Source organism: Ascaphus truei, chromosome 4, assembly GCF_040206685.1.
Source record: "Ascaphus truei isolate aAscTru1 chromosome 4, aAscTru1.hap1, whole genome shotgun sequence".
Taxonomy (NCBI): Eukaryota; Metazoa; Chordata; class Amphibia; order Anura; family Ascaphidae; genus Ascaphus; species Ascaphus truei.
Window position 1 is genome coordinate 8305086 of NC_134486.1, and position 12917 is coordinate 8318002.

The following is a 12917-nucleotide window of genomic DNA, read 5'->3' on the forward strand; positions in this document are numbered from 1 at the left end:
CCCCCATATACACAGCGGTATTAGGGAGAAAGGCCCCCCATATACACAGCGGTATTAGGGAGAAAGGGACCCCATATACACAGCGGTATTAGGGAGAAAGGGACCCCATATACACAGCGGTATTAGGGAGAAAGGCGTCCCATATACACAGCGGTATTAGGGAGAAAGGGACCCCATATACACAGCGGTATTAGGGAGAAAGGGACCCCATATACACAGCGGTATTAGGGAGAAAGGGACCCCATATACACAGCGGTATTAGGGAGAAAGGGATCCCATATATACAGCGGTATTAGGGAGAAAGGGACCCCATATACACAGCGGTATTAGGGAGAAAGGGATCCCATATACACAGCGGTATTAGGGAGAAAGGCGCCCCATATACACAGCGGTATTAGGGAGAAAGGGACCCCATATACACAGCGGTATTAGGGAGAAAGGGACCCCATATACACAGCGGTATTAGGGAGAAAGGGACCCCATATACACAGCGGTATTAGGGAGAAAGGCGCCCCATATACACAGCGGTATTAGGGAGAAAGGCGCCCCATATACACAGCGGTATTAGGGAGAAAGGGACCCCATATACACAGCGGTATTAGGGAGAAAGGGACCCCATATACACAGCGGTATTAGGGAGAAAGGGACCACATATACACAGCGGTATTAGGGAGAAAGGGACCCCATATACACAGCGGTATTAGGGAGAAAGGCGTCCCATATACACAGCGGTATTAGGGAGAAAGGGACCCCATATACACAGCGGTATTAGGGAGAAAGGGACCCCATATACACAGCGGTATTAGGGAGAAAGGGACCCCATATACACAGCGGTATTAGGGAGAAAGGGATCCCATATACACAGCGGTATTAGGGAGAAAGGGACCCCATATACACAGCGGTATTAGGGAGAAAGGGATCCCATATACACAGCGGTATTAGGGAGAAAGGCGCCCCATATACACAGCGGTATTAGGGAGAAAGGGACCCCATATACACAGCGGTATTAGGGAGAAAGGGACCCCATATACACAGCGGTATTAGGGAGAAAGGGACCCCATATACACAGCGGTATTAGGGAGAAAGGCCCCCCACATACACAGCGGTATTAGGGAGAAAGGTACCCCATATACACAGCGGTATTAGGGAGAAAGGCGCCCCATATACACAGCGGTATTAGGGAGAAAGGGACCCCATATACACAGCGGTATTAGGGAGAAAGGGACCCCATATACACAGCGGTATTAGGGAGAAAGGGACCCCATATACACAGCGGTATTAGGGAGAAAGGGACCCCATATACACAGCGGTATTAGGGAGAAAGGCCCCCCACATACACAGCGGTATTAGGGAGAAAGGCGTCCCCATATACACAGCGGTATTAGGGAGAAAGGGACCCCATATACACAGCGGTATTGGGGAGAAAGGGACCCCATATACACAGCGGTATTAGGGAGAAAGGGACCCCATATACACAGCGGTATTAGGGAGAAAGGCGTCCCATATACACAGCGGTATTAGGGAGAAAGGGACCCCATATACACAGCGGTATTAGGGAGAAAGGGACCCCATATACACAGCGGTATTAGGGAGAAAGGCGTCCCATATACACAGCGGTATTAGGGAGAAAGGGACCCCATATACACAGCGGTATTAGGGAGAAAGGCCCCCCATATACACAGCGGTATTAGGGAGAAAAGGACCCCATATACACAGCGGTATTAGGGAGAAAGGCTCCCCATATACACAGCGGTATTAGGGAGAAAGGGACCCCATATACACAGCGGTATTAGGGAGAAAGGCCCCCCATATACACAGCGGTATTAGGGAGAAAGGGACCCCATATACACAGCGGTATTAGGGAGAAAGGCGCCCCATATACACAGCGGTATTAGGGAGAAAGGGACCCCATATACACAGCGGTATTAGGGAGAAAGGGACCCCATATACACAGCGGTATTAGGGAGAAAGGGACCCCATATACACAGCGGTATTAGGGAGAAAGGGACCCCATATACACAGCGGTATTAGGGAGAAAGGCCCCCCATATACACAGCGGTATTAGGGAGAAAGGGACCCCATATACACAGCGGTATTAGGGAGAAAGGGACCCCATATACACAGCGGTATTAGGGAGAAAGGGACCCCATATACACAGCGGTATTAGGGAGACAGGGACCCCATATACACAGCGGTATTAGGGAGAAAGGGACCCCATATACACAGCGGTATTAGGGAGAAAGGGACCCCATATACACAGCGGTATTAGGGAGAAAGGCCCCCCATATACACAGCGGTATTAGGGAAAAAGGGACCCCATATACACAGCGGTATTAGGGAGAAAGGGACCCCATATACACAGCGGTATTAGGGAGAAATGGACCCCATATACACAGCGGTATTAGGGAGAAAGGGACCCCATATACACAGCGGTATTAGAGAGAAAGGGACCCCATATACACAGCGGTATTAGGGAGAAAGGGATCCCATATACACAGCGGTATTAGGGAGAAAGGGACCCCATATACACAGGGGTATTAGGGAGAAAGGGACCCCATATACACAGCGGTATTAGGGAGAAAGGGACCCCATATACACAGCGGTATTAGGGAGAAAGGGACGCCATATACACAGCGGTATTAGGGAGAAAGGGATCCCATATACACAGCGGTATTAGGGAGAAAGGGACCCCATATACACAGCGGTATTAGGGAGAAAGGGACCCCATATACACAGCGGTATTAGGGAGAAAGGGACCCCATATACACAGTGGTATTAGGGAGAAAGGGACCCCATATACACAGCGGTATTAGGGAGAAAGGCGTCCCATATACACAGCGGTATTAGGGAGAAAGGGACCCCATATACACAGCGGTATTAGAGAGAAAGGGACCCCATATACACAGCGGTATTAGGGAGAAAGGGATCCCATATACACAGCGGTATTAGGGAGAAAGGGACCCCATATACACAGCGGTATTAGGGAGAAAGGGACCCCATATACACAGCGGTATTAGAGAGAAAGGGACCCCATATACACAGCGGTATTAGGGAGAAAGGGACCCCATATACACAGCGGTATTAGGGAGAAAGGGACCCCATATACACAGCGGTATTAGGGAGAAAGGGACCCCATATACACAGCGGTATTAGAGAGAAAGGGACCCCATATACACAGCGGTATTAGGGAGAAAGGGACCCCATATACACAGCGGTATTAGGGAGAAAGGGACCCCATATACACAGCGGTATTAGGGAGAAAGGGACCCCATATACACAGCGGTATTAGGGAGAAAGGGACCCCATATACACAGCGGTATTAGGGAGAAAGGGACCCCATATACACAGCGGTATTAGGGAGAAAGGCGCCCCATATACACAGCGGTATTAGGGAGAAAGGCGCCCCATATACACAGCGGTATTAGGGAGAAAGGGACCCCATATAGACAGCGGTATTAGGGAGAAAGGGACCCCATATACACAGCGGTATTAGGGAGAAAGGGACCCCATATACACAGCGGTATTAGGGAGAAAGGGACCCCATATACACAGCGGTATTAGGGAGAAAGGGACCCCATATACACAGTGGTATTAGGGAGAAAGGCGCCCCATATACACAGCGGTATTAGGGAGAAAGGGACCCCATATACACAGCGGTATTAGGGAGAAAGGGACCCCATATACACAGCGGTATTAGGGAGAAAGGGACCCCATATACACAGCGGTATTAGGGAGAAAGGCGCCCCATATACACAGCGGTATTAGGGAGAAAGGGACCCCATATACACAGCGGTATTAGGGAGAAAGGGACCCCATATACACAGCGGTATAAGGGAGAAAGGCACCCCATATACACAGCGTTATTAGGGAGAAAGGCGCCCCATATACACAGCGGTATTAGAGAGAAAGGCGTCCCATATACACAGCGGTATTAGGGAGAAAGGGGTCCAATATACACAGCGGTATTAGGGAGAAAGGGGTCCCATATACACAGCGGTATTAGGGAGAAAGGGACCCCATATACACAGCGGTATTAGGGAGAAAGGGACCCCATATACACAGCGGTATTAGGGAGAAAGGCGCCCCATATACACAGCGGTATTAGGGAGAAAGGCCCCCCATATACACAGCGGTATTAGGGAGAAAGGCGCCCCATATACACAGCGGTATTAGGGAGAAAGGCGCCCCATATACACAGCGGTATTAGGGAGAAAGGCGCCCCATATACACAGCGGTATTAGGGAGAAAGGCCCCCCATATACACAGCGGTAATAGGGAGAAAGGGACCCCATATACACAGCGGTATTAGGGAGAAAGGCGTCCCATATACACAGCGGTATTAGGGAGAAAGGCGCCCCATATACACAGCGGTATTAGGGAGAAAGGGACCCCATATACACAGCGGTATTAGGGAGAAAGGCCCCCCATATACACAGCGGTATTAGGGAGAAAGGCGTCCCATATACACAGCGGTATTAGGGAGAAAGGCCCCCCATATACACAGCGGTATTAGGGAGAAAGGCGTCCCATATACACAGCGGTATTAGGGAGAAAGAGATCCCATATACACAGCGGTATTAGGGAGAAAGGGGTCCCATATACACAGCGGTATTAGGGAGAAAGGCGCCCCATATACACAGCGGTATTAGGGAGAAAGGGACCCCATATACACAGCGGTATAAGGGAGAAAGGCCCCCCATATACACAGCGGTATTAGGGAGAAAGGCCCCCCATATACACAGCGGTATTAGGGAGAAAGGCCCCCCATATACACAGCGGTATTAGGGAGAAAGGCCCCCCATATACACAGCGGTATTAGGGAGAAAGGCGTCCCCATATACACAGCGGTATTAGGGAGAAAGGGACCCCATATACACAGCGGTATTAGGGAGAAAGGGACCCCATATACACAGCGGTATTAGGGAGAAAGGGACCCCATATACACAGCGGTATTAGGGAGAAAGGCCCCCCATATACACAGCGGTATTAGGGAGAAAGGGACCCCATATACACAGCGGTATTAGGGAGAAAGGGACCCCATATACACAGCGGTATTAGGGAGAAAGGGACCCCATATACACAGCGGTATTAGGGAGAAAGGCGCCCCATATACACAGCGGTATTAGGGAGAAAGGGACCCCATATACACAGCGGTATTAGGGAGAAAGGCGCCCCATATACACAGCGGTATTAGGGAGAAAGGCCCCCCATATACACAGCGGTATTAGGGAGAAAGGGACCCCATATACACAGCGGTATTAGGGAGAAAGGGACCCCATATACACAGCGGTATTAGGGACAAAGGGACCCCATATACACAGCGGTATTAGGGAGAAAGGCGCCCCATATACACAGCGGTATTAGGGAGAAAGGGACCCCATATACACAGCGGTATTAGGGAGAAAGGGACCCCATATACACAGCGGTATTAGGGAGAAAGGCCCCCCATATACACAGCGGTATTAGGGAGAAAGGGACCCCATATACACAGCGGTATTAGGGAGAAAGGGATCCCATATACACAGCGGTATTAGGGAGAAAGGCGCCCCAGGTAATACTATTCCTTAAGACATTTTCTGATGCCGGAAAAAAACCTTACACAAAATATCTGGTCACCAGAAGGGGTCGAATGAAACAGCACCGCTAAGCAAACCTGGACCTCCATGCTGCACAGAACCAGACTAACGAGACACTTACAAAGCGTAATCTCTGGGGCAGTACAAAATAAAGACACATTAATCCTCAGCTCCTTACCCGGGTGCGGATTCATCTTGTTTCCTTTCTTCATGCCCATGTCTATGTGAGAAAGTCGCTCATGTTTAATTCCCATCAGATGGTCGGGATCCCCAGTTGGGCAGGCTGCAGGGAGGAAGCACAGAAGGGAAAGTGTCACGTGGGTGTGTGTGTGTGTGTGTGTGTGTGTGTCACTAAGTGCAGGTTCCGTCCTATTTGAAGGACCTCCTCCTCCCTGATATATATATATATATATATATATATATATATATATATATATATACACACATATATACAGTGGTCGACAAATCACCAAAAAATCTACTCGCCAAAACAAAAAAATCTACGTGTGCTGCTTGGGCCAATAGGAGCTCGCCACGATGTTAAATCCACACCCCCGGGGCGTGCAAATGTATAGGTTTGTCGAACACTGTGTGTGTATATGTATATGTATATGTGTATATGTATATGTGTATATGTATATGTGTATATATATATATATATATATATATATATATATATAATATATATATATATATTATATCTACTATATATTTGTGAAATCACTGTATGTCTGCGTCCCAAGGGTCAATCGCATTGGACCTTGGGCCTGTCACTCCTGCTCAGGCCATGCCCGCCCCCGCACACCTCTCATTGGCCTGCGTCCCACCCCTCACTGACTCTCATTGGCCTGCGTCCAATGCCCGCCCCCGCACACCTCTCATTGGCCTGCGTCCCACCCCTCACTGACTCTCATTGGCCTGCGTCCAATGCCCGCCCCCGCACACCTCTCATTGGCCTGCGTCCCACCCCTCACTGACTCTCATTGGCCTGCTTTTCACAGCTATCAAAACCTTCACGTCTGCTACCACAGACTGCCGAATCAGGTACAGCAGTGTTTCCCAAACTGTGCGCCGCGGCGCCCTGGTGCGCCGCGGCTTGGCTAGAGGGGCGCCGCGATCAGGGCCGCCAGCAGCGGGAAACAAGGGCTGCTAGCTCATTTAAAAAAAAAAAAAAAAAAAAAACCTCTGAGGGGAAGCAGAGGAGCGGTCACGTGACCGCTCCCATCCAATGGGGCTGCAGCCTGCCCGGCATTGCAACTGCAGAGCCACCAGACAGCACCAAGGTGTGTGTGTGTGTGTGTGTGTGTGTGTGTGTGTGTGTGTGTGTGTGTGTGTGTGTGTGTGTGTGTATATATAAAACGGGCTGCAGGGTGTGTGTGAAAAACGGGCTGCAGGGTGTGTGTGTGTGTGTGTGTGTGTGTGTGTGTGTGAAAAACGGGCTGCAGGGTGTGTGTGTGTGTGTGTGTATATGTGTGTGGTGTGTGTGTATATATGTGTGGTGTGTGTGTATATATGTATATATATGTGTGTGTATGTATGTGTGGTGTGTGTGTGTATATATATATATATATATATATATATATATATATATATAAAATGTGTGGTGTGTATATGTATGTGTGGTGTATATATATATATATATATATATATGTGTGGTGTATATATATGTGTGGTGTGTGTGTATGTATGTATATATAGATATATATATATATATGTGTATGTGTGATATATATATATATATGTGTGTGTGTGTATATATGTATGTGTGGTGTATATGGATGTGTGTGATGTGTGTGTGGTGTGTGCGTGTGAATATATTTATCAAAGTTGCACAATGTTAATAAATAATTTATTCTCACATGTCTTTTTTTTTTTTCATTTTTAAATATTATATAATGTACACACACACACACACACACACACACACACACTGACAGCTACCAAGTGACAAACACACACACACACACTGACAGCTACCAAGTGACAAACACACACAGTGATACCCGCCTACCAAGCGCGCTTGCTGTCTCCTCTGCCAGGCAGCGCTGATTACAGATGCAGGGGCTTTGTGCATCTGTTATGCCCGGCTCAGCGACGCTGAGAGAGGGAGGCCCGGCGCGCACGCTGGAGGAGCAGCACCGGGAGACTGAGAGAGAGAGTGAGGTCAGAGAGAGAGTGATGTCAGAGAGAGAGAGTGAGGTCAGAGAGAGAGAGAGTGAGGTCAGAGAGAGAGAGTGAGGTCAAAGAGAGAGTGAGGTCAGAGAGAGAGAGAGAGAGAGTGAGGTCAGAGAGAGAGTGAGGTCAGAGAGAGAGAGTGAGGTCAGAGAGAGAGTGAGGTCAGAGAGAGAGAGAGGGAGGTCAGAGAGAGTGTGAGGTCAGAGAGAGAGAGAGAGGTCTGAGAGAGAGAGAGTGAGAGAGAGTGAGAGAGAGAGTGAGGTCAGAGAGAGAGAGAGTGAGGTCAGAGAGAGTGAGTGTGTGTGAGGGAGACACCAACTGCGCACTGCAACTGTTAGGTATGTATATACACCTTTGTTTTTACTTTGGGCGCCGCGTAAAAATCCTGATCGCCTTGGGGAGCCTTGAAAAAATTCTGATTGCCTTGGGGAGCCTTGAACCGAAAAAGTTTGGGAACCACTGAGGTACAGAATCTACACACAACGCACAAACACACATTCACACAACACCAAACACTGCAGACTGCCTCTTCAAACCCCCCCTCCCCTCCACGCCACACATCTCCCTCCCGCAACCGGACCGCGAGGCCGCGGCCTCCACTCACACACCATGGCAACGATGTCCCTCCCCCTATCCCGCTACCTCACACAGTGTAGCTCCCGCGAACCGCACAGCACGCCACATCTCCTGCACCTCACACAGCTCCCTACCGCAACCGGACCGCGAGCCACCCTACCCCGCTACACCATGCCACCAATGTCCCTCCCCCTATCCCGCTACCTCACACAGTGTAGCTCCCGCGGACCGCACAGCACGCCTCACATCTCCTGCACCTCACACATCTCCCTCCGCAACCGGACCGCGAGGCCCCCTACCCCGCTACACCATGCCACCAATGTCCCTCCCCCTATCCCGCTACCTCACACAGTGTAGCTCCCGCGGACCGCACAGCACGCCTCACATCTCCTGCACCTCACACATCTCCCTACCGCAACCGGACCGCGAGGCCCCCTACCCCGCTACACCATGCCACCAATGTCCCTCCCTCTATCCCGCTACCTCACACAGTGTAGCTCCCGCGGACCGCACAGCACACCTCACATCTCCTGCACCTCACACATCTCCCTCCGCAACCGGACCGCGAGGCCCCCTACCCCGCTACACCATGCCACCAATGTCCCTCCCCCTATCCCGCTACCTCACACAGTGTAGCTCCCACGAACCGCACAGCACGCCTCACATCTCCTGCACCTCACACATCTCCCTACCGCAACCGGACCGCGAGGCCTCCTACCCCGCTACACCATGCCACCAATGTCCCTCCCCCTATCCCGCTACCTCACACAGTGTAGCTCCCGCGAACCGCACAGCACGCCTCACATCTCCTGCACCTCACACATCTCCCTACCGCAACCGGACCGCGAGGCCCCCTACCCCGCTACACCATGCCAACAATGTCCCTCCCCCTATCCCGCTACCTCACACAGTGTAGCTCCCGCGAACCGCACAGCACGCCTCATCTCCTGCACCTCACACAGCTCCCTACCGCAACCAGACCGCGAGGCCCCCTACCCCGCTACACCATGCCACCAATGTCCCTCCCCCTATTCCGCTAGCTCACACAGTGTAGCTCCCGCGAACCGCACAGCACGCCTCACATCTCCTGCACCTCACACATCTCCCTCCGCAACCGGACCGCGAGGCCCCCTACCCCGCTACACCATGCCACCAATGTCCCTCCCCCTATCCCGCTACCTCACACAGTGTAGCTCCCGCGGACCGCACAGCACGCCTCACATCTCCTGCACCTCACACATCTCCCTACCGCAACCGGACCGCGAGGCCGCGGCCTACACTCACACACCATGGCAACGATGTCCCTCCCCCTATCCCGCTACCTCACACAGTGTAGCTCCCGCGAACCGCACAGCACGCCACATCTCCTGCACCTCACACAGCTCCCTACCGCAACCGGACCGCGAGGCCGCAGCCTACACTCACACACCATGCCACCAATGTTCCTCCCCCTATCCCGCTACCTCACACAGTGTATGACAACACCTACCCCTGAAATCAGATGTTCGTTGAAATAAAATATGTTTTCCTAACTATTTTACTGTCTGTATAATGTACACAACACTCACCCACACAAAACCCCCTCATACACACACACACACACACACACACGCGCAAACATCCTGTCATTCTATGCCACACACTACACTCAAAAACATGCCATTTTTAACATGTGTATGACCAACAACACGCACTCACACACGTCACACACACAACATGCCTCATACACACACACACGCCATCACACACCAGCAACACACACACATGCTCTCACACACACCACACACAATGCCACCGATGTCACTCCCGCTATCCCGCTACCTCACACACTCTACCTCCCGCGGAACAACCAGCACGCCTGACATCTCCTGCACCTCACACATCTCCCTCCGCAACCGGACCGCGAGGCCCCCTACCCCGCTACACCATGCCACCAATGTCCCTCCCCCTATCCCGCTACCTCACACAGTGTAGCTCCCGCGGACCGCACAGCACGCCTCACATCTCCTGCACCTCACACATCTCCCTACCGCAACCGGACCGCGAGGCCCCCTACCACGCTACACCATGCCACCAATGTCCCTCCCTCTATCCCGCTACCTCACACAGTGTAGCTCCCGCGGACCGCACAGCACGCCTCACATCTCCTGCACCTCACACATCTCCCTCCGCAACCGGACCGCGAGGCCCCCTACCCCGCTACACCATGCCACCAATGTCCCTCCCCCTATCCCGCTACCTCACACAGTGTAGCTCCCGCGAACCGCACAGCACGCCTCACATCTCCTGCACCTCACACATCTCCCTACCGCAACCGGACCGCGAGGCCTCCTACCCCGCTACACCATGCCACCAATGTCCCTCCCCCTATCCCGCTACCTCACACAGTGTAGCTCCCGCGAACCGCACAGCACGCCTCACATCTCCTGCACCTCACACATCTCCCTACCGCAACCGGACCGCGAGGCCCCCTACCCCGCTACACCATGCCACCAATGTCCCTCCCCCTATCCCGCTACCTCACACAGTGTAGCTCCCGCGGACCGCACAGCACGCCTCACATCTCCTGCACCTCACACATCTCCCTCCGCAACCGGACCGCGAGGCCCCCTACCCCGCTACACCATGCCACCAATGTCTCTCCCCCTATCCCGCTACCTCACACAGTGTAGCTCCCGCGAACCGCACAGCACGCCTCATCTCCTGCACCTCACACAGCTCCCTACCGCAACCAGACCGCGAGGCCCCCTACCCCGCTACACCATGCCACCAATGTCCCTCCCCCTATCCCGCTACCTCACACAGTGTAGCTCCCGCGGACCGCACAGCACGCCTCACATCTCCTGCACCTCACACATCTCCCTACCGCAACCGGACCGCGAGGCCGCGGCCTACACTCACACACCATGGCAACGATGTCCCTCCCCCTATCCCGCTACCTCACACAGTGTAGCTCCCGCGAACCGCACAGCACGCCACATCTCCTGCACCTCACACAGCTCCCTACCGCAACCGGACCGCGAGGCCGCGGCCTACACTCACACACCATGGCAACGATGTCCCTCCCCCTATCCCGCTACCTCACACAGTGTATGACAACACCTACCCCTGAAATCAGATGTTCGTTGAAATAAAATATGTTTTCCTAACTATTTTACTGTCTGTATAATGTACACAACACTCACCCACACAAAACCCCCTCATACACACACACACACACACACACACACACGCACACACACGCAAACATCCTGTCATTCTATGCCACACACTACACTCAAAAACATGCCATTTTTAACATGTGTATGACCAACAACACGCACTCACACACGTCACACACACAACATGCCTCATACACACACACACGCCATCACACACCAGCAACACACACACATGCTCTCACACACACCACACACAATGCCACCGATGTCACTCCCGCTATCCCGCTACCTCACACACTCTACCTCCCGCGGAACAACCAGCACGCCTGACATCTCCTGCACCTCACACATCTCCCTCCGCAACCGGACCGCGACGCCGCGGACTACAGTCAAACAGCATGCCACCAATGTCACTCCCGCTACCTCACACACTGTATGACAACACCTACCACTGAAACTCAGCTGTTCCTTACAATAAAATATGTTTTCCTAACAATTTCACTGTCTGTATAATTTATTCTAAAACACTTCTCACACCACCACTCACACACAACACTCACCCACACAAAACCCCCTCATACACACACACACACACACACACACGCAAACATCCTGTCATTCTATGCCACACATAACAACAAATCACACCTCACCTTCACCCTCATAATACACACACTACACTCAAAAACATGCAATTTACAACATGTCTATGACCAACAACACGCACTCACACACACAACATGCGTCATACACACACACATGCCATCACACACGCCACATACACACCTGCTCTCACACACACCACACACAACACACACACAAATACACAAACACTTGCACACACACACGCACTCAGCAACGCCACACGCCCTCAACCACGCAACACACGTACTCACACACACACACCAACCTCCTCTGCTGATACAACACACAAAACAACACTTCAACATAACCTTAACTACCACACACAACACAACCACCACTAAACAAACACACACACCCAACCCACTGTTCCAATTACCTACCCTTCACCATACACACTACACTGAATACAATGCACATTTACACGTCTCACCACCCACTCCCATTGCACATCAACATCCCACCACACACAAACATATACAACAACACAACACCTCCGCTACTAACACACCTAGCACAATAAATCACCTCTTCCTTTCAATAACATATTTTACACAAAACATTACTATTTACACATCTGTCTAATTTATTGCACACAAACACTCAACTAACCAACACTGACACACACACTCACACACCACACACTCACTATCACATCACACACTCACTCATCCACACACACACCCCACACAATCAACAATCACACACAATAATTACATACACACACTATTCTGCCACACACACAGCCAACATTAACACAAAACAAAAACACACAACATTTCAACAC

The 12917-nt window shown here is 51.6% G+C and overlaps 1 protein-coding gene across 6 annotated transcripts in view; it reads right to left on the reverse strand.

Moving 5' to 3' along the window:
• Window positions 1-12917, reverse strand: part of LOC142492556 (uncharacterized) — a 199422-nt gene that overhangs the window by 142735 nt on the left and 43770 nt on the right. For all 6 annotated transcript variants that reach the window (XR_012800843.1, XM_075595259.1, XM_075595258.1 and 3 more), the window contains exon 5: window positions 5755-5859. Coding sequence is in view for 5 of the 6 variants with exons in the window: in XM_075595259.1 (XP_075451374.1) it covers window positions 5755-5859 (105 nt within the window). In the remaining variant the exon portion in view is untranslated. The remainder of the gene's footprint in view (window positions 1-5754; window positions 5860-12917) is intronic.